Genomic DNA, 23797 nt, shown 5'->3' on the forward strand with positions numbered 1-23797 from the left:
AAGGTTGAATATACAACGTTGAACCATCGTCACTTTTGCCGGCCAGTTTTCAACATTGGTAGGATGAGCAACTAATTGGCCCGTAGCCAGGGGGGATCGGAGGGTTCGTTCGATCCCCCCCCGCGACACCGCGCCCCGGACACACACGCCCCTCAAGATTACTCAAGATTTATTCATTTGTTCATGTCCGATGAATATACATTGATTCACATTTAAATTTACAATATCAAATCCAGACTAATCAAAAAAGAAAAGTAGACTAAGTGAGGACGAGTTAGAAAAACGGGTTCATTTCTCCTATGTTTATGTTTACACGTTTTGTTCAGACTGCTTTACACCCCAATCCAGTGGGTGGCGGTAATGCCCCCATTAGACCCCTTTCACTGACGTCACCCGAAACCGGAAGTAAACAAACCCTGCGCCACATTGGAAGACCAACAAACTCGTGATTTGGGGGAAATAAAGGCAGCGCGCGGTATGTGAACCCACGAGGCACTTGGTTCATCATAAACCTACAATGGTAAACTTTTGTGCTGTGTTAGGGTGTTCTAACAAAGCTGATGGGAAAGGTGAAAAGAAGTCTTTCTACAGAATACCAGCTGTGATTGAGACAACAAGCAAACCAAGGAGCTTTCTGCCAGGAGACAGAGAGAGGATTTAGCTGCTTTATGCAGAGCGGATCTGAATACTTCAAGTCTATTTTGTTACTGGTAAGTCACTAGGCTAGAGTGTTGTAGAACATTTTTTTAAATGTTTACTGAATAAAAACATCCTTAATTTTATCAAATATTCTCTACTCTATATTTCATTTCTTTCTTTTGTTTTAATTTTCCTCCCTCCATCCCTCTTTGGATTTTAAATATAGTTTTTCCCCATGTCCAAATAATGAGGTAGGGTGGCATTTAGAAACCCATAGCCTACTGCTGACTTTCTTTATCAATGCTGCATCAAATTAATTTTGGTTATGTTTTTCTGTTTCCATGTACAGGTCTGCGCCGCAGGAGGAATAGGCCACAATTATAAATAAATCATAAAATGTTTCTAAGAACTTGTTCAAGTGTGTTCTGTTCCTTATAAATGTTAAAAGTTATGCCTCATTAGATAGCTTGACAAACATTAGGAGAGGTGCATTGTTGCATTTTTATATCCTGTTGTACATAAAACAGGACGTAGCCTACGCACATTGATATAAATTAAGTTTCACTTTCATGGTTGAAGTATGCATGTGTGTTCATCCTAGGCAAGAGCCCCGATGCTTTATTGTTAGCTAGTTTAATTTAGCCTGTTTTGCTTAATTTGTAGCCTTCCTGTTGTACATAAAACAGGAAGTAAAGTTGGATGAATCATCGCCGAAAATTCAACTATAAATCGACCGAAATACGTAGTTGAATAAAGGGTGAAAGGGGGTCTATTCTCTGTCGACCACCAGCCACTTTTCAACGTCGTTTCAACGGAAACTCGTATGAGCAAAGCGGTGTTGAATCAACGTCGGTGATCGACGGTGATTCGACGGCGTATAGGTCGAAGAACATGCCGATGATTCCACGTCGAATCAACGACCCTCTGCTATCTGGGTATGAATAACATTAATAATGTGATCTTGGTCTATTGATGAATTGATCATATTTTAAATTTAAAATAGTGCTGAATGAGGCCATTTCAATGAAATAAAAGTTCGTAGAGTCATGATTTTTCAGTTAGGCATGTCATCAGTTTATCTGCATTGTAACCCTCTAATATAACTATTAGTGGAATTTTTTTCATCCAAAATCATGTTCGGTACACACAACTTTAACTGAAGGGGGGGACTTTCACATGATCCGTGATTGCCAACAAATTATTTCCATGACCCGTGATTTGAGCCTGTTTCCATTCCTGTGATGTGTGATTGAGAGTGTTTGGTTTTGTTTGTTTGTTTGTGACCCCCAGGGGCGGATCCGGGGGAGGGGTTTAACCCCCCATCAACGACCGGGGGGTGTATAAAAGAGTAAACACAACAGAAAGCTTGAAGCAAGCAAAATTATTCAAAATATGCTCAAATTCACTGAATGAACATGTACCGTACAGTTTCATTTTCCAGGGCCCTGCCTTCAGGCTGTTCGTCGACGCTTTTCATAGAAATGATCAATATCCCTCCACTTTCTTTCCAAATCCAATACCCGCCCCTATCCCGTGACCCCCTCCACCACCCCACCCTGTTAACTTGGTAGGAAAAGGGCATATGCTGGCTGACCTCTATCCCATCATGCTTTGTGGCTCCGGTCTTTCAAAACCCGTTGAAGGAGCGACTTCTGGCCTCTCATTTTTTTTTTATTTTTTTTTTTATTCGTGCAAAGGTAAGGTGTTTGGTTATAATTGGAGAGTTTGATCGACAGAATCTTTCAAGGTAAGAATGTTAACCTTGCTATTGTTGTCACTATGTGAATGTAAGGTGATTAAGTCTGATGATATATGCAAATGTTATCATTAAATGTTTATTTTAATGAATGTTAGTGTCTGAGTCTCCACCGCAGGAAAGCATGCGCAGCGTCATGTTGTTTGTGGGGGATGATGGACGTGGTGTCGGAGTCCTGCCTCCCAGTGCCAACCCTGTTATTGAATGTTAGTGTGGCTCCTTTATGGGGTAATTTCATTCACTTTTTAAAACCATGGTTTAAAGCTGTGAAGGTTTAACTACCTCTTGATTTCAATCAAAAGATGACTTTGGTCAGTTATTTTGTATTGTTACAATATAAACTGATAAACATGCATCCTAATATGAATGTTTTGGTGAAATTTAAAAACTAAATTGTTTCACAAAGTTTTATTCTGTAACAACATATGTAGACTACTTACCGTATTGTGGTATTTGGAATGTTTCATAAAGCTATTCCACACTATTTCAGTTTGTTTTACTGTTACATGCATTTATTATGCAAGCTATAGAAAAATTCACTGAGGTGGAATTTCTTTTTATCTCTTGGAAATATCATTCATCTCCAAGGTTTGCATATTACATTCATTAAAAACAAACAGTAAATTTTACCATTAACTTAATTAATTCCATTCGTTCTGCAAGATATTAATTGCTTTGCAAATTTGTCTCAGATACAGAGGACCTTGTTCAGGCCGAAGAGTACAGATCCATGGCAAAATACCAGATCAGACAGTGAGTTCTATTCTTACTTACAAAAGAGACATGCTAGCGTACACATTTTATGAAAAGATAGAAACACTACTTGAATAAATGACTTACATTTGTGATCTGTCAGTCTGAATATCTGTGTAGTGACATCCAGTACGAATAATATTACTTATTGGTGTATGGTGCTAGGTTTTAATTAAGTATTAATTCTTGGCCAAGAAGTTAGCAAATTATTCTGTGACAAAATTATATTATTAGTTGAAATGACCTTATGTCTCGGCTGGACATTGTTTGGGAACATTTTGTTTATTTTGATATGAAATGTGTATTTTTGATCAGAGATGTGTCTGAAAGATCTGCCAAGGTCTGTTTTGATGTCAGATCGACCCACACACACTCACTTTGAATCTGAATCTGTAATGGTAGAATTAAAGCTGCATTTAGTGATTAATTAGTTAGTTTTATAGTTTTAAGTTAGTTTTATAATTACAGAATATAATTTAGGGTTGTTAAGACTTTATGATTCTAAGGTTTTTAGTTTAAAAGCATTAAACTAATTTAGTTTTTGGTTTTTGTTATGAGTTTAATTCTGAATCCTGTTAGTTGGTTTGCCAGACATATTTTCATTTTTCTTATGTTTCGTATGACTTTCTTGTTTAAGTTTGTTCTTATTTTTTCGTTTACTTTCTTATAACATTGTTAAAGACATATTGTTATTTGTTATTTTGCTTATGATTGTCTTACTATATATATTGATGAAATCAAGATGTAATTTACTGACTTAGCACACATTCATGTGTTAAGAAATTATGGTTTTAATATGTTAGCTATTAGATCCTTTTCTGTGTAAACTCATTAATTTCTGATGTATTTGACCTTCTTTGAATAGACTTCGTAGACTAGACATATTATCTGTGTTTAAAAATTCCATACCCTATGTTATATCTGAACTGAAGGGGTGTACGTAGGCAGAGACCTTTAAAATCTGTCTGTACCTTGCTATCATGTCATATGATCAGAAATATGTTATTGTATTATGATTGATTCAAGATTTATACACACACACTGATGGAGATTATTTTTCCAGATCAAGGTCCCCTCAATTGTACGCAAGTGAGGAGATGAACATAGCTGATGTCATAGGCTGACATCCCACACACACACACACACACACACACATTCTTACACAGACGCGCACACACAGGCACATTACACACATATACACACATACAGATGTAGACAAAACATAAACACAGAGATAAATGGATGCTATAAAATGTTTTCAAAAATGTTTTCATTTCGACGAAGTGGCTGTGAATAAACTGGCTGTGAAACCTTTCTGGTTTTCCTGGTCTGTTTCTCTCGCGGTATTTCGTCCCAGATCCGAGGGGCACGAAGGCATCGGGGGTCTCGAGAAATAAGGACCGTTCAGACTGGGTTGGACCCTAACATATGGTATTTTATCATAAAATCCAACCATTTTTTAAATTTGTCTTTAATTCATAAATGCATAATGCGCACTCGTTTTTATGTGGCCCATGGCACTAACCAGTTCCTTTTTATGTGTTTTTATAGATTATCAGAGAGAGGTTCTGATTAAGACAATCGTGAGACCAGCTGTGATGTGTGGATTGGAGACCGTACCCTTAACGAAGAGACAGGAGGCAAAGTTGGAGGTGGCAGAGTTGAGGATGTTAAGGTTTGCGACAGGAGTGACGAGGTTGGACAGGATAAGGAACGAGTACATCAGGGGGACAGCACATGTGGAGAGCTTGCGAATTAAGCTAAGAGAGATGAGACTGAGATGGTATGGGCACATCCTGAGAAGAGATGAAGAGCATGTGAGAAGGAGAATGTTGAGGATGGAGCTGCCAGGCAAACGAAAACAAGTTAGGCCAAAGAGGAGATAGTACATGGATGTGGTGAGAGAGGACATGAAAGTGGCAGGTGTGGTAGAGAAGGATGCGGAAGACAGGGAGCAATGGAGATGAAAGATCCGCTGTGGCGACCCCTAATCAGGAGCAGCAAAAAGAAGAATCATCAGAGAGAGGTTCTGATGCGCCTAGATGAAATTGTGCAGAATTATCTGTAGGTACTTACCTCTTGCAAATATTTTATGTGTACATACATCACTTAATCTAACCATATAATGGTAAACAAGGATTTTCCAGTTTATCATTGATTTATAATTATATTTGCAGGCTCGCACTGCTGTGGCTGCAACAACTAAGGAGATAACTACTGTACCAACCCACCATTCATCTGATTCGGAAACCAGAGACTGCTATTAGCTCTTTCACTGCTAGAATTTCTATTATTGAATACTGTGGTTCACCATTAAATATTTTCTAGAGCTAGAACAAAAATAATGGTTGGCATGTGTGTAAATATTGCAGTCAGTCTCTGTAGGTTTTATGCCATTGTAGTGTAATGTAATATCTGACCAGCGGCCATCATAAAAGTGAGGAATAATACATTTAAGTTCCTTTGCATATTCATGATGACATTTGTCAAGTGTACTAGTACACGGTTTTATATATATATATATATATATATATATATATATATATATATATATATATAATTTGTTCACATTTCTAACCTAACCCAGCTGATGCAGCTTTTTTTTAATAAATGCACTGACTATGCAAAATATTGTTGCTTCTTCCATGTTTTCTGCATAATATTACTCTGGTTTTGTAAGGTAGTAGAAAGGATGTGAAAATGTAAGGTGGTGAGAACGTGCCTATATGAGTGTGAAAGTATCCATAGGGTAGTGGGAAGGTCCCCATAAGGTGGTGGGTATGTAATTTCTCTACGTAACTTTATGATGTAGTAAAATCGTTGCTGGTAGTCCAGAATTTTACGACGTAAAAACACTACGTAACATCTACCAAACCACTACGTTGTAAGTACGTAGTTACTATGTAAAATTGTTACCTGGGAAGGCTATTTATGCATCTTTTCATGCTACAGCCCAACAGACATCTGTCACAATCCAGTCCAGTCCATCCATGCCTGAGTTTGTGGGACTTCCACGCCGGCTCCAAGACAGGAATTCAGTCCTGCCTTGCTGAAGGCCACTTTCCTGAAGCGGCACTCCCACACCTGCGACCACTCCTCTCCCATCAGCCAGGGCCTTTTTAAGAACTGTTTGGACCTACTCCAGTTGCCAGACTGTCTCTAGTAGACTTTTCTTGCCTCACTACAACCCATTGGTATTGTGTCTCTTGATTCCCCCTGCCTGTATTGTTCCTTGTTTTTTTTTTTTGTCTGGTTTTCTGTCCATTTTTTTGCCCGTTTTACCTGCTTGTTCTTTTGGATTGTATTTTGCTTCCTCTGCCTGGATTTCCCTTGTCCCTGTGTTTATCAGTTTGGGTAAAGATTTTTCTGTCCTGTTTTTGTCCCTGACCGTGCCTACCTGCTCCTGTGTTTTTGACCTCCTGACCTGTTCTTTGACCACTGATTTTTGCCTGAGCCCTACTGTACCTCTGCCCTGTACTTCATTTAAAGAAGTACACTGCCTGTCTTGAGTCTGCTCTTGGGTCCTCACTTCACCTCAGCTCATCATTTCTGACAACATCACCAAAGAGAAAGCCAAGGATGCCTTCTACTACCAACTGAATGGTGAACTGAGGCATGTCTCCCAGCCTGATATCAACATGGTGCTCAAGGATATAAATGCCACAGTTGGATCAAACCATATCAGTCTTGAGCACATCACTGGGCCTCACCCTTTCCCCTTCACTACCACCACCAACAACAGTGTCTGCATGCTGGAACGCTATGCTACGCACAACCTGAGGATCATGGGCAGTTGGGTCCAGCATTTTCAGATCCACTGCACCACCTGGTATAAAAACATTGCACTGCATCCAACACCAGTTATATTTTGATCAGTGGATGCTGGAGGGTTGCATTTGACTGCCAGGTTTACTGCAGTGCTGTGCTGGGCAGCACTGACCACTGCCATCTTGCTGCCACAGTACATCTTCACCTTCACAGAAACACTCCTCCAGGTCCCACCCTCTGCCACTCTCCTGACATTGATGGGCTTCAAAATTCTCTTTTTGCTCACTGCTACTCAAGTCACCAATATTTCAGTGTACTCGATCAGCCCCATTGTCTCAAGAATGACTGACTGGAAATGGATCCACTCCATTCTCATCCCTGCAGCCTTAGAGATGCTGGGTGAACATCTCTCAAGAAAGAAGCTGTGGATAGCTGACACTTCTCTGGACCTAGCCGGCAAGCTAGGCTTTAAGGCTCCTTGGAGGACTACCATGAGCTGACGAGGCGAAGAAGATGCAATCTGCAACAGGACCAAGTTTCTTGGTTCTATTGAATTGCTGACACTGCTGAAGTCAGCTTTTGGGCAGGGAATCTCTGGCTAGCCTAGTGGTCCATCAGAGATGTCCTGGTCCAGCAATCAACATCTGTCATCCCCCTGCTTGCAGAGGATGGCACACTGCTTACTGAAGCTTTGGCCGAGCTACATTACTGGTGTCAACATTATTCCAGCATCCTCTCTAAGCCCCCACCACATCCATCTGATTGACTACAGCTGTTTGCTACGGTAATTCAGGCAAGGTTGACAAATCCATCATGTTAGACCCACCCAACATGAGAGAGATTAGGAATACCAACAGAAAGCTTCTGTCTGGTCCTGCCCCAGGTGTTGATGGCATCTTGTATGAAATGCTGAAGGCAGCAACTGATTTGGTTGCCCCTCAGCTACACCAACTTTGCCAATGCATCGGGGAGGAAGAGTGAGTCCCAGCCAAGTGGAAGGAGGGTGTCAGTCTCTCATTTTACAAGAACAAGGGTGACTTGCAGAGTACCTCCAGCTGTCATCCTATCAACCTGCTCTCTGTGCCCCTCCAAGATTGTTATGGTCATTGTTCAAGAATTTGTCTCAGACAAATTCAGCCTTTACGATGAACCAAGCACCGCCCCCACAAGCTGGCTTCACATTGATGTGCTCCACCACAATTTGGATCCTTGTTCCTGGTGAAACAATGGTGGGAGTACTGTCAGGCATTGTATGTGGTGTACATGGACATCAAGGCTGCATTTGACTTCTTGGACAGGAATGCTATCTGGCTCCTTCTCCAAGGTGTCAGAGTCTCCCTGAAATACTTCAGCACTCTCCAGGACCTCGATGCCAACACTACCTGTATGGTGCAAGCAGGGGGTGAAGTGTCAATCTCCTTCCTAGGCTCAACTTCATGGAGCTTAGTGTCAGAATACCTCCAAAGTATAATATCATAATGCGAAATAGTACAACATAATTTCACCATGATCTGAGAAAAATAATTGTAGCAAACTAGTGTGTGTGTGTCCCATAAAATATTGAAATGAGAGAGTACTGTCTTCCGAAACTGGCTGTCAAAGGAACATTCCGCAGTCTGACCCTTGTAAAACAGAGCCTGTCCCAAAAGATTAGATAACTGTAGCCAAAGCAAGAGAAATCTTAACACATCTTGATGCTCTAAACAGCAATCCTGAGATACAGACACCTCTTACATGTCATGAAAGCAACTGAAGTGATTTTCAGTGAGGAAAACTTGCTCTGGGCTCAACTAAAGCTCAATAAGCACTTCCCTCCAGCTCAATTCTCGCTCCTCTGTGTTTACATTTAATGTCAGTAGTCACAAAAGTTAATTCAGCAACATGGCTTCATACTGACAAAATATCACGAGTCCCTTTTGGACCCCTTATTTAGACCCTGTGTGCTACAGCAGGCATAAGAGACAATGTGCTTTTACTCTGCTGTGCACATTGCACACATGGATTATAACTAGAAACACAAATATTATATTCACACCTTAATGTGTAATCTAGGCCCTTTTTATTCCTTGTTCATTATTTGGCATGCACAATGTACTGTAAATGAGCAACAAACAAAGAAATGACAATTTACCATACATTATTTATTTAGGTGCAATTTAAAACAAGGCCAAGTACATCAATATTTGGACACTGACTGAGTCATTGTTATTAGCTCTGTGATGCTCTGTGAGTAAAATTTCTCTGTGTGCTTTCATCTGAGTACGTGGCTGTTTATAAAACTGTACACAGGACAGTAGTGTAAGAGCAGTGCTAATCTTCACTAATAACTGAATGTGCTCATGTGCAACTACAAACAGGTTCTGTTACCCGAGAATGGAATCTGCTCCTGTTACAGATCTGACCTACATAGCTGTATCTCCTTGAAATAAGTGGGATAATTTAGATATACTTTAAAATATTATAAAATGACCATGTTCATGGAGCCCTGAACATGCCCTGATTATCACCATCACTAGCTAACTAGTTTATCAGTATTGTGCTGATTAGCAAATGCAACTTAAACACACTAGTTAGCATCTCTCATCTCATTATCTCTAGCCGCTTTATCCTGTTCTACAGGGTCGCAGGCAAGCTGGAGCCTATCCCAGCTGGCTATGGGCGAAAGGCAGGGTACACCCTGGACAAGTCGCCAGGTCATCACAGGGCTGACACATAGACACATACAACCATTCACACTCACATTCACACGTACCGGTACGGTCAATTTAAAGTCACCAGTTAACCTAACCTGCATGTCTTTGGACTGTGGGGGAAACCGGAGCACCCGGAGGAAACCCACGTGGACAGGGGGAGAACATGCAAACTCCGCACAGAAAGGCCCTCGCTGGCCACGGGGCTCGAACCCGGACCTTCTTGCTGTGAGGCGACAGCGCTAACCACTACACCACCGTGCCACCACTAGTTAGCAGAAGGTGGAAAATGTAGTGAGCTATTAACTGCTTACCTTAATCTGGAATATGCTATTAAAATCCAGTTCAGATTCACTGTCAATCATGCATTTCATTACCTAAACAATGTTCAATGTGACATCAGGAAAACTACTGTTTGTTTCTTACTGGAGATGACGACATGTGAAAAGTTATTGTACCAACCTGGAAATAATAGTGTAAATAAAATGAGTATTAGCATTTAATAGAAAGACTATATTATTTTTCACTACTCATCACACAAGGTCATTTTAGTTGTGTTAAATCCACTGATTAGATCTGCCTGATCCATCCTGGTGCCCTGTGTCTGGTTGGAGTCTCATCGTATCGCTCCTGTGGAGGGCGGCCCCATGTGGACAGTTGGGGGTCGCACCTGGAGGACACTCTGGACTCTTGCAGTGGTGCTTTTGTGGTTAGGGACTGCGGTTGTTGTGAATGGTTTTGCGCTCGGGTTTCCGTCGGTGGGGGGTTTATAGCATCAACGAAGCTGACTTATGTTAGTCATGTTGTCTGTTGTTGCCCAAATAACGATGGGTTCCCTTTTGAGTCTGGTTCCTCTCGAGGTTTCTTCCTCATGTCGTCTGAGGGAGTTTTTCCTTGCCACCATCACCACAGGCATGCTCACTGGGGATAGATTAGGGATAAAATTAGCTCATATTTTAAGTCGTTCAAATTCTGTAAAGCTGCTTTGCGACAATGTTTATTGTTAAAAGCGCTATACAAATAAACTTGACTGACTGATGTTGAACAAAATTCTTAAATATCATCAAAATAGCACACTGCATTTTTTTACTTTATCATGGGAAAGGCCTTTTGTTACAAAGTTAGATGTCATTAAAAAAAAAAATTCAAACTTGAATGTGATAATCAATGACAAGCTAATATTGAACCATTAACACCACAGTTGATACCTTTCCCATGTTCTTCCCCCGACTGTGGTCAAGAGATACATGGGAGCATCTGCGTGCAGGTAGCCAAAGCTAATACTTTTTGAGTGGCTTTATTGCCATAAAACAAATGCAGTTGAAAACAAATGTCTGCTTTGCAGCACTTTTTCCCCTTTTCCCTTATTTCTCCAGGACTACATTACCCACAATGCATTGTTGTTAAAGCAGCTTCCCTACATTTTACAACACAGTGCAGGTGTAAGATTACCCAACATGACATTCATTACAATCAATCAATCAATCAATAAGCAAGCAAGGAAATGATGCTATAAGTTAAAACTGCAGTGCTCTAAATATTTAGATTGATGATACAACATATTGCCTGATAGGTTCAGCTTTTATAAAATATTTACAGGGATTTCCTTTTCAGGAAATTCCTGAGGAAACTCACCTTTCTCCTTCATGGTCCTGCCTTCAGGTGAAAAGATTTGGTGCCATTTGGAGATGTTTTTGCCTGTGTTTGGAGAAACTTACACAGAATTTGAGTTGAACATAACTCCATCAAATTTGAGATTCTTATAGACAAGTACTTTGGGCATCCCAAAGAGCTGAAATGTGACAATCACCATTTACTTAAAAAAAATTAAATTAAATTAACTAAGCGAGGTTAAAAAATGAATGAATGAATGAATGAATGAAAAATTTAATCTTATGATACACTGTAGATTCTTAAAGCTCAATGTCCACTCAGAACCACTACTGTGGAGTGTGACATGACAAATACAGTCAAGCCAGAAAGTCTGTACACCCCTTTCACCTTCTCCATGTTTTATTACGTTACAGACTTATTCTACAATAGATTGAGTTCATTTATTGTCACAAAATTCGACACAAAATGGTTAAACACATCACAGTCTGAAGGAAGTCAGGATTAAAATCATACTACAGTTACCAATAGAGGGAGTCAAAGGCAATTTATTTTCACTTTTCAATCACTGGCCACCACACACTGAGTTACTGTAGCCTTCCTGTCAGTGTGATCCAGTCTGGTCATTCTCCTCTGACCTCTCTCACCAACAAGGTGTTTCTTTTTGTCTTTTTCTTTGTGTAATCTATACACACTGTTGTGTGTGAAAATGCAAGGACATTCGGAAGTACAAGTTACTGCATGAGTTAATGCATTGTGCTGCTGCCACATGATTGGCTGATTGGATAACTGCATGAATGAGCAGGTGCAGAGGTGTTCCTAATAAAGTGGACAGTGTGAATATGATGAGCACTTAATATTTTGCCTATTTACAGCACTGTTATTCAGTGTGTTATTCTTGAGTACAAATTATTTTAATTCCAGAAAAATGAAACATTATAGATTTTACAGTGCGAGTCTTAAAACAGGCTTAATGTCAAAAATAAAGGGACAGGAGCTACCATGTCTGTGTCAACTAAAATATAAAACTGACGTACATACACTCTCTCTCTCTCTCTGTCACAGGATGTGGTAAGACTTTAATACACACCACTGCTCTGTCAGTTAGTCAGTCATTAGAGTTACAGGATGGAGCTCAGTCCACTCCCTGTGATGCTCTGTGAGTAAATGTTCTCTTTGTGTCTTCATTAGAGTGAGTGGTGGGGTATAAAGTTAATCTGCAGTCTGAATGTCCTGAGTGATGAGTTTATTGTGTCATTAGGACATTGTGTGTACTTCAGCATGACTGCTCAGGTGGATCAGTGTATCCATATCTGTTATGAGAAGGGTTTAGTTTGATGTGTAACGACTCTCAGTAACGATGATAGATCAACAGGTAAGAGTACAAGTAGAGCAAGTTTAAAACACAGGGTTTAAATAATCTAATGAGTGTAAACGAGTCTGTATTGTTGGAATCTGTTCCTGATCTTCTGTTACCCCTTTTCCACCAAATCAGTTCCAGGGCTGGTTCGGGGCCAGTGCTGGTGCTGGTTCACAACTCGTTCAACTTGCGAGCCAGCTGAGAACCAGTTTGCTTTTCCATAGCTCGCGGTGCTAAGGGAAGCCACGTCATTACGTCACTGTATACGTCAGTTACGTCGCTACGTTTGCATAAACCTTGGCGCGAATATCGAAGCAAAAACAACACGGAAGGAGCAGCAGCAACAATAATAATGTACAATAATAATAATAATAATAATAATGGATGACTTCGTGTTTGTACAGCTGCTGCTTCTCTTCACTTAAAAATGGTGCTCTTTCGTGGTCTTGTTATTGTTGTTGGTCTTAACAACTCCACCCCGCTGATGGAAGCGGTTCTTTCCTCTGGCCCAGCAGAGAGTTGGTGCTAGCCTGGAACCGGTTTTTCTGGCCCCAGAGCCAGTTCTTTGTCAGTGGAAACAGAAAACCCAGTTCCAAACTAAGCACTGGCCCCGAACCAGCCCTGGAACTGCTTTGGTGGAAAAGGGGCATGTGTCCTGCTGTCATCTGCTGCTCAGTGACAACCTCTCATGATCATTTGATCTGCTAAAAGAAAATGACTGGATGGTGTTTGTACTTTCATCAGTGGAAGTCATGGTTGTGATGAACTGAAATGTCTTTAGCTGCTGCGGTGAGACTCTGGTGGTCTTTCTTGTGCATAGAAAAGTTTGAATAAAACCATGTTAGCATTAACTAGACTTACTGAGAAAATGCCTTATAACTAAATGCCTAGTTTCCATTTTTGTTCCTGTAATGGTCTATGCAGGGAAACATCTTTCCACAGGAAGTTCACTATAATACACACTAATGCACAGAACTTTTTTTTTTCAATAATCACCATTCATTATTTACCTTTCTGTTAAAAATAAGCGAAAATAAGAGCAGAAACAAACATTTCTCATTAGTCCTGTACACACACAGGGCAGTGACTGTGTGAGAGGCCTGAGAGCAGAGACCAGTTCAAGGATGTGGTTTATTTTCTATTTCAATATCTTGGTGCAAATTCAGTAGTGAAGAAGAAGGGAGGTGTGAAAGCAAGAACTACCTTTAAATTTGTTACTGGTGGACTTTACTGTGAACAGAGACCCATGTTAGCATTAACTGGACTTGCTGAGAAAATGCCTTATAACTCAATACCTAATTTCCATTTTTGTTACTGAGCAGGGAAATACCTTACTACAGCAAGTTCACTATAATACACACTAATGTCTCATGTGTGTATGTTTCTTTTAAATAATAATTATTCTTTACTTATTTGTATAAAACAACAACAAAAGCAGTTATGCAGAAATAAACATGTCTCATTAGCCTTGTTCACTCACACACACACACACACACACACACACACACACACACACACACACACAAGGCAGTGACAGTTTCAGAGAACAGACACAAGTTGGCAGTTGTGGTTTCGCTTCTTTTTTTAATTCCGTGATGTGAGTTCAGCAGTGAAGGGGGGGGGGGGAGGTGTGAAGATGGATGTGTTAAAGCAATAACTGACTTGTAACTTTTCAGGTGTAACCCTGCTGACACTTATTGTTTTGTTTTAAAGTCAAAAGTTGTCCAAACTGAAAATGTCTGCATGTTGCATGGATTCATGTTCTTGACACCAAATTCTGAACCTACCACCTGCATCATGCAGCAAATACAGTATTTGACCAGGTGTCCAATTTTAAAACACCCAGTTTGGGTGGGCCTGTGCCCACTCTAGGGTCAGATTCCTTTTCTTGGCTGACAGGACTGATCTTCTGCTGTTGTGGTCCATCTGCCACAAGGTTCAATGTTTTTTGTGTTGTGAGATGTGTTTCTGTTCAGAGTGGCCACAGTCCAAAGACATGCGGTTAGGTTAATTAGGGACGGCCTTGGGCTGAGGTGCCCTTGAGCGAGGTACCTAACTCCCAACTGCTCCCCGGGTGCCTGTTAGCATGGCTGCCCACTGCTCTGGGTATGTGTGTGTGCATGTGTATTCACTGCTTCAGATGGGTTAAATGCAGACAGGAATTTCACAAGTGTGTGATGAATAAAGTTGTGCTTTCTTTCTTTGTTGAAAATTTCAGAAGCTCTCAGGTGGTCATGTGATTCACTGCTAGCACACTGATGAGATGATCTTGAAAAGGGGCCCAAAATGATCAAAATCGTTCGGATAGAAATTAAGTTGCCCAATCTCAGTGGAGAAGTGTTGAAAAAATACTGTTATCATTGGGAGGTTTGTTCAATAAAATTTGATTTATACTCTAACGGTTGATGACTTGAAAATTATACTGACTGTCATTTGCATCGACCATTTAGGAAAATCAGAGAAAAATATCATTTGCATAATTTGGAACGTGGTGTACAGAAATATATTTCACACTTGGGTAGCCTGGCATGGTGGTGTAGTGGTTAGCACTATCACCTCACAGCAAGAAGGTTCTGAGTTCGAGCCCAGTAGCCAATGGCCGATGAGGGCCTTTCTGTGTGGATTTTGCATGTTCTCCCTGTGTCTGTGTGGGTTTCCTCTGGGTGCTCCAGTTTCCCCCACAGTCCAAAAACATCCAGGTTATGAATAATAGGTGGCTCCAAATTGACTGTAGGTGTGAAGGTGAGTGAATTGTTGTCTCTATGCAATAGCAGCCATGCAATGATTTGGCAACTTGTCCAGGGTGTACCCCACCTCTCACCCATAGTCAGCTGGGATAGGCTCCAGCTTGCCCGCGACCCTGCGCAGGATAAGCAGCTACAGATAATGGATGGATGAACTTAGATAGCCACGTAATTTTGAAACTAACATATTCATAAACATCCCAGCAATGCTTTGAAAATTAAACACTAATAGGGTAGTCACACTAGAGATGGAATGAGCTGGAATGCCATTGGAATGAAAATTCTTCGTATATTGCGGGATCTTCGAAGTGCATTCTAAAAATTCTGGCTGCATTCTGAGTGCATTCCAAACATTCAGGCCCATTCTTGTGGCCGGCCTGAATGTTTTGCTCATGCTCAAAACATTCAAGGTGAATTCGAAGAGGAGAAATATCAAACGGCATTCGAAGTATATTCTAACTGCATTCTGACTGCATTCTAAATATTCTTACGGCATTCCAACAGCATTCGAAAAATTCTGATCGCGTTCGAGGGAAAAATTGAAATGGCAAGCCACTTCAAATCCTGCCAGAATGTCCCGAATGTGCCTCGAATGAGCCGGAATGCCGTCGGAATGACAATTCTTCATATATTCTGGGATATTCGAAGAACATTCTAAGTATTCGAGCTGCATTCTCTTTGAATTCTTAGACGTTTGAAACATATTCGGCGGCTATTCCAGGAGCATTCTGACTGCATTTGAGATGACTTCATACAGCATTCGAGGCACCTTCCGACCAGACTTCGGGTGGTATTCGGGCAGCAATCGAACCATTCCTACTCCGTTCCAACTACATTTGAACTGCATTCAAAAGCTAATACAACTGGAATGTGCAAGAATCATTTGAGGTGGGTTCGAAGCACATTCTAAGTATTTGAACAGCATTTTTACAAAGCTGTAAGAATGTTGGCCAGTTTGGAATTCCCACCCGAATGTGGCACGAATTTTGAAAAATGTTTCATTCTGGCTGGTTCTGCTTGATTCCTGCTAATTCCAAATAAGTGTGACGAGGCCTTAAACTGAAATGAGCTTGATGTTGAATGAAAGATGAGCAACCTAGAAATTGTAGCTTGTCAAGCTTTAACCTTCCCTTGATTTAATGCAGTGAAGTCCTACTGTGTGCTCTTTTGTATGTGAGAGTTTGAGAGAAACAAAAAGTATTGAAGATTTTTTTTTCACTAAAAGAGAAGTTAAAGATCTTGGGCACACTCATCCTCTCTTTCTTTCCTCGTAGTGTGATCTGACAGTGAGAAACCACAGGAAGTGTTGAGACTTGAACACATACCACACCTCACTCAGTCAGTCATTAGAGGTACAGGATGGAGCTCAGTCCACTCTCTGTGATGCTCTGTGAGTAAATGTTCTCTTTGTGTCTTCATTAGAGTGAGTGGTGGGGTATAAAGTTCTCCATCTGCAGTCTGAATGGCCTGAGTGATGAGTTACTGTAATTATGTCATTAAGACATGGTTTTATGTCCCAGTGCTAAGATTCACACTTCAATAAGATTTGCTATAAATAAAGCAATTTTCTGAATAAGACTGAATGTGTTGTTTCCACAATGTGCTGTTTCCATGAACAGATTGAATAATTTTCATAGTTACGTCATGTTTTCTGTTCCCTTTTTAGTGCTGGTTTCACTGATACCAGTGGCCCATGTTCAAGGTGATTTATACTGTATACACTTGATCCTTTATATTGTGTAAATTTCTCTTTCTAATGGGGCTATAAAAGGTTGTGTAGAATTTGTTACTTGCTGATTAATAATCATTCACAAGAATTATGTTCATTTCAGATAAATAATGGTAATAAAATGAGAAAACAATGACCAACAAAAATTCTGACGTAAATACATAGTTTTACATGAGTTTCACTGTGGTTCTTTAATTTGACTTTCAAATCCCTTTACTTTAGAGATGCATCAATACTGGTACTAAAAATGCTCCAGTATGAACAGACAAAGCCAGGTGATCCCATGTGACATGAGCTTAGTGTATGTTGTTGCACTAATGAACAGACGACACAAAACAACAATGATGTGGACGTACTTCACAAACTATGATCCCAGCAAAACCAGTGACTGTACATATGGGTTGTCATAGTAACAGGGATTCAAAAGTAAAGCCAAAATTGTCTCTGAGGCCTTCTCGTGGCTGGCTGCAGTACAGTTGTAACCCCACCCATTTCTATGTTACTCAATGGGAAAAGTGTCAAACTTCCATTTTAAGTTACATCTCACCCCAATTATTTTCAGCAACAGTGTTCTGTCATTTTTATAAATGGACCCTGAGATCTACCTCAAAATCTTGTCTCATGCTCAATGAATTTTATTGGTGTTATTTGGTGATAAAACAGAGTGTGGTTGATGAGCTGATTGACAGTTTTGAAGAAGAAGAAGAAGAAGAAGAAGAAACAACCTTTATTTGTCACATGCACACTTCAAGCACAGTGAAATTCATCCTCTGCATTTAACCCATCTGAAGCAGTGAACACGCGGGCGTGCACACACCCCCAGAGCAGTGGCTGTGTTCACTGCTTTGGACTGTGGGGGAGCACCTGGAGGAAACCCACGCAGACACGGGGAGAAAATGCAAACTCCACACAGAAAGGCCCTCGCCGGCCACGGGGCTCGAACCCAGAACCTTCTTGCTGTGAGGCGACCATGCTAACTCTGATTGGATGATCTTAAAAAGTTGCCCAAAATTATCAAAATTGTTCAGATAGAAATTATGTTGCCCAATCTCAGTGGGAAAGCGTTGAAGTGCAGTTGCCCAGCAACATTGCCCAAAAAGTTGCCCCGTGCATCATCACCTTTACTTTTCAGTGAGTTATGCTGTATATAAAAAGGATTTGCTTTAGTGAAGTCTAGAACACTGATCATCCAGTTTGTTGAGAAGGAAGATCTATACATCACTCCTCACAGTTAGCTGAATAGCTTATTGCTAACACAAGATGAAAATGGAGGCACCCAGGGTTTTCCCCCCTTTGTACTTTGAATCACTGGAGATTAAAATGATGTCATTTTGATATCTAATTTAACTTTTCTGTGTAAAGTCTAGACACTGCATGAAAATCCCAGGAGGTCTGCAGTTTCTGAAATACCAACGACCAACAACGCCAACCACCATATCACAGCCAATGTGACTGAGATCACAGTTTTTCTCATTATGATGTTTGATGTGATTGAATTGTGTGCATGATTCAGTAAATCGCTCTGACTGAAACAGAATTTAAGCAAGACCATGCAGCTTTGATGAAACAAATTTCAATTTCCCAACCTGCTAAAGTCGGGCTACTTTTAGCTTGTTTCTGACGTTAAGGCATAGATATTCTGAGAGGAACATCTCTGGCTAAGGTGACTGGTTAGCGTTATTTTATTTGAAAATTGCTGAAAATATCTTTGTGAAGTGCCCAGGCAGTCGTATCGGTTTGGAGTTTGTCCTGATATTTGTGTGCACCTGTGCTCTCACAGCTAAATGTTCTCAGAAACAGTTTACTGCTTATTTAGGACTTTTCACAACAGTTTCTGTTCTCAAACAAACATCTAAGCAGTGAAATAAGTGTGTGTTAGTTCTTTTACTGAATAGATAGTGTGGTAGATGACTTTTCATATCATGGACCATGGAAACGGTAGGGCTCGACTTCAGGGAATGAATATTTTTTATAGTGACTGCTCTCCCTTCTCACTGTCCTTTCCTCTCATGGGCAATGCGTCTTTGAATCAGTTGAGAAGGAAAATGTGATTTGAAACAAAGAAATAAACAAACATTTGAATTCATGTGACTGCTCTTCAAGCCAATCAAAGTTCACTAAAAATATTTAATTTTATTGGTTGGGGAACTGTTGGGCCTGACCAATTCAAAATGTGTTCCACAGTCCATGTTTCATTCTGAACTAGAGTCTGATCTAATTACAGTGCACTTTCATGTGTTTTTGGAGGGAGGGCTAAAAGGAGGGGGTGGGATTTTTCAGTTGGATACTTTCAAAATCTGGTTTCTCAAAAATTACCTACCCTAGCTTTAAATTGCAAGTCAACTCTGTTCGCTGGCTCATTTTATCTTCTGGACATGCTCATGCTAATAATAGTAGATACTATTGGTAGTTTCAAGTACTTCCCTGTAAATGTGTTCATTAGTCCGACTGCACTATTCTTCCAGAGGAGCCCAGAATTCCTAGCTGTGACCCTACCTGTATCTGCATGATTTAATACACTGTGCTACTGTGACTTGATTGGATGATGGATAATTGCATGAATGAGCAGGTTTTCCTCATAAAGTGTTGTGTGAGTTTATGTATTAACTCCCTCTGGAGTAATTATAATTGATTTGCACACCATAAGTGATCTGTCTTTAATGTTTATGCTTAAACAGACACTGTTACTTTATTTCCACTTTTTCTTTCAGCTGAACTGTTTTGATATTTACTACTCTACTGATAAACCCACACCGAAGACCAATGATAATACACACATGAATTGGGCTTCTGAGAAACTACAAAAATAAATATTTTTCACTCTTGGATAGCCCGGCATGGTGGTGTAGTGGTTAGCACTATCGTCTCACAGCAAGAAGGTTCTGGCTTCAAGCCCAATGGGCGATGGGGGCCTTTCTGTGTGGAGTTTGCATGTTGTCCCCGTGTCTGTGTGGGTTTCCTCCAGGTGCTCTGGTTTCCCCAACAGTCCAACGACATGCAGGTTATGAATAATAGGTGGCTCTTAATTGACTGTAGGTGTGAAGGTGAGTGAATTGTTGTCTCTATGCAATAGCAGCCCTGCAATGATTTGGCGACTTGTCCAGGGTGTATCCCACCTCTCACCCATAGTCAGCTGGGATAGGCTCCAGCTTGCCCACGACCCTGTACAGGATAAGCGGCTACAGATAATGGATGGATGAACTTAGATGGCCGCATAATTTTGAAACTAACATATTCATAAATATCCCAGAAATGCTTTGGAAATTAAACACTAAACTGAAAGGAGCTTGAAGTTGAATGAAAGATGAGCAACCTAGAAATTGTAGCTTGTCAAGCTTTAAGCTTCTCTTGATTTAATGCAGTGGAGTCTCTACTGTGTGCTCTTTTTTGTATGAGAGAGTTTGAGAAAAACAAAAGTATTGAGGATTCTTCTGGAAAGAGGAAGAAAGAGCAGAAACAGCACATGTACACACTAAAAGAGAAGTTAAAGATCTTGGATACATTCATCCTCTTTCTTTCCTCGTAGCATGAGCTGACAGAGAAAAAAGAAACCACAGGAAGTGTTGAGACTTGAACACACACCACACCTCACTCAGTCAGTCATTAGAGTTACAGGATGGAGCTCAGTCCACTCCCGGTGATGCTCTGTGAGTAAATGTTCTCTTTGTGTCTTCATTAGAGTGAGTGGTGGGGTATAAAGTTCTTCATCTGCAGTCTGAATGGCCTGAGTGATGAGCTTATTGTGTCATTAGGACATGGGTTGATGTCCCAGTGCTAAGATTATCACACTTCAATAAGATTTGCTTTAAATAAAGCATTTTTTTTATTAAATAAAGGCATTATTGAACAGAATAGTGACTTTTGTATTTCTTACAGCTGGTAGTTTAGATTTTCTGAATAAGATTGAATCTTTTGTGTCTACAATGTGCTGTTTCCATGAACAGACTGAATAATTTTCAGATTTACGTCATGTTTTCTGTTTGTTCCCTTTTTAGTGCTGGTTTCACTGATACTAGTGGCCCATGTTCAAGGTGATTTATACTGTATACACTTGATCCTTTATATTGTGTAAATTTCTTCTTTCTAATGGGGCTATAAAGGTTGTGTAGAATTTGTTACTTGCTGATTAATAATCATTCACAAGAATTATGTTCATTTCAGATAAATAATGGTAATAAAATAAAACAATGACCAACAAAAATTCTGACATGAATACATAGTTTTACATGAGTTTCACTGTGGTTCTTTAATTCGACATAAAAATCCCTTTACTTTAGAGATGCATCAATACTGGAACTAAAAATGCTCCAGTATGAACAGACAAAGCCAGGTGATATATATGGGTTGTCATAGTAACAGGGATTCAAAAGTAAAGCCAAAATGTCTCTGAGGCCTTCTAGTGGCTGGCTGCAGTTCAGTTGTAACCCCGCCCATTTCTATGTTACTCTATGGGAAAAGTGTCAAACTTCCATTTTAAAGTTACATCTCACCCCAATTATTTTCAGCAACAGTGTTCTGTCATTTTTATAAATGGACCCTGAGATCGACCTCAAAATCTTATCTCATGATCAATGAATTTTATTGGTGTTATTTGGTGATAAAACAGGGTGTGGTTGATGAGCTGATTGACAGTTTTGGACATGACAGTCGAGCCTCATGAACACACATTCACTTTCCAACACACACCTGAATCTCTTTACAGTTCTGCAGCAAAGTCATGTCCTGTTCTGCTGTAAACTCTTCTGACAGACCCTCAGCAGGAAATTCTCTGCAGTTTTTCAGTATGTTGCTCATTCTGATGTCTAAGCGAGCTTATTGTACTGATATTATAATGAGCAAACATGAGTGAATGAAGTGATGGGATAAACCAAGGCAGATAACACTTGCAACATTTTAAAGCAATTTTTTTTTTAATTGACTGTATGATCTTAGCAAACACTCAAAGCAGCTTGGGAAGGTCAAAAGGTCTGATTTGTGTACCAGCCATCAGGATTTTCTAGATTAGTAAATACTTTTGAATATAAGGTCTGAATTTTAGATTTGAGACGCAGGTCATGACAATAATCACGACAGCAGAGGAAAGTTCCCTTAGAGACAGAGTGCACCAGTGCGTTTAGGGATTTTTATGCACACTGGAACATTTTACAGTTTGACTTGAAAACTTGGACATATTTTTTGGCTCTTATATCTCGTGTGTGTGTTTTTTTTAAATGCTCTGGATGTTCATAAGATACACAGTGAGTGTGCTGCTGCTTCTGAAGGTACAAAGTATAAACCAGATCCCTCTGCTTCATATCAGGCCAAATCACACCACACCAGAGGAGTTTATTTATTTATTCTTTCACGACAACAGAACTTTTCACTTGCCTGGTAAGTCAGGACAGGGAATATTTCTGTGGTTTTTACTCAGATACACATGAACGTTACTGATGTAATAAAGATTCAAATATTACAGTCGGTCTAAAATTCTAAATCTGGATATTTTTTAAAGTATTGGGTGGTTAAAGCTTTCAGGTGCAGACAATTCATAATGTCCATTTGCCATGCAAAAAAATTTGTCAACATTTGGTTCAATACAAACAAGGTAACACATTTTGTGTGTATCAAGAGGTGCCAAAAGTATTTATTCATACTCAGTCTGTAAAAATGGCATTGATGCATCTCTAATTTATGTCTAATTAAATAATTCATAGTGTTGTTTAAAATGACACTTTCCACCTCTGTATACTTGGGAATTACTTCATGTCCATTTTTAACTCCATTATTATTATTATTACTATTACAGGGAGAGTTAAAGCTGTGGTGTTCATTCAGCCTGATACACGTGTGTTCATTAGAGAGCATGTTACTCTCAGATGTAATATAGAGGGAGGACGAGACACTCAGTGGCCATACAGCTGGTATAAGAATAATTCCAGATTATCACAGAGGGGACACATAGTCTTCAGAGACGGCACAAACCAGGAGTTGTTTCTCTGGTCTGTTGGTGACTCTGACAGTGGTTCCTACACCTGCAGAGGACAGGATTCAGAGATCAGTGATGCTGTTACACTGACCGTATCAGGTCAGTCTGTGGGGGTTTTGTTTTAATGTATTTCCATTATTTTTTAGGGTTCAGATTTTGAGCTGTCAGTAACTGAGTCCCTGTTTGTTTAGTTTGTCTCGTCGGCACCAATTTCATTCACAAGAATCATCATGTCTTTTGCAGAAGCCTCTGGGTTTTATAATGTGTTTGCAGTATAATGATCAAACTTGAAATATAAATTGTTTATTTTAGACATGTTTGTTAGAAATATTTATTAAAGCATTTAATGAGCACAGTGAATCTATTGCTTCTGTTGTGAAGTGAAAAGCAGCTCTGACACCATTTCATACCAACAGAAAAACCCAAAGCGACTGTGAGAGTGAATCCTCAGAGCTCCGTCTACACTGGAGACACCATCACTCTGAGCTGTGAGCTGCAGCAGGGGGCTGGATGGGAGTTTCTCTGGCGTAAATATAATCAGCATTTGCAACATCTGAACACTGAAGTTACAGACACCAACACACTCAGCGTGACAGTTAATACTACAGGAGAAACAGTATATCGGTGTGGAGCACGCAGGCATAACACACGGACAGACTACTACACATACTACAGTAATGAAGTCAGGATTACAGCAAGAGGTACATCAAATTTTTCACTTTTTTCAACAGGTTTGAAGTTAGGAGGTGTGTGAATATAAATACTGCATAATTATTGCATTT

General features: G+C 40.0%; 1 protein-coding gene and 2 long non-coding RNA genes across 3 annotated transcripts in view; 2 read left to right on the forward strand and 1 right to left on the reverse strand.

The window, feature by feature from the left end:
* Nucleotides 1–23797, forward strand: part of LOC132885935 (titin-like) — a 605367-nt gene that overhangs the window by 104660 nt on the left and 476910 nt on the right. The window contains exons 9-11 of the mRNA XM_060920468.1: nt 6688–6977; nt 23050–23114; nt 23432–23716. Of these exons, the coding sequence (XP_060776451.1) occupies nt 6688–6977; nt 23050–23114; nt 23432–23716 (640 nt within the window). The remainder of the gene's footprint in view (nt 1–6687; nt 6978–23049; nt 23115–23431; nt 23717–23797) is intronic.
* LOC132882126 (uncharacterized) lies at nt 295–1048 on the forward strand. The gene is made up of 2 exons (XR_009654108.1): nt 295–710; nt 989–1048. It is a non-coding gene; the product is annotated as an uncharacterized LOC132882126 (long non-coding RNA).
* LOC132882143 (uncharacterized) lies at nt 9037–12484 on the reverse strand. Its single transcript, XR_009654113.1, has 2 exons — nt 11242–12484; nt 9037–10527 (listed from the first exon to the last, which is right to left on the reverse strand). It is a non-coding gene; the product is annotated as an uncharacterized LOC132882143 (long non-coding RNA).

The sequence above is a fragment of the Neoarius graeffei genome, chromosome 1 (assembly GCF_027579695.1).
Source record: "Neoarius graeffei isolate fNeoGra1 chromosome 1, fNeoGra1.pri, whole genome shotgun sequence".
Classification (NCBI taxonomy): domain Eukaryota; kingdom Metazoa; phylum Chordata; class Actinopteri; order Siluriformes; family Ariidae; genus Neoarius; species Neoarius graeffei.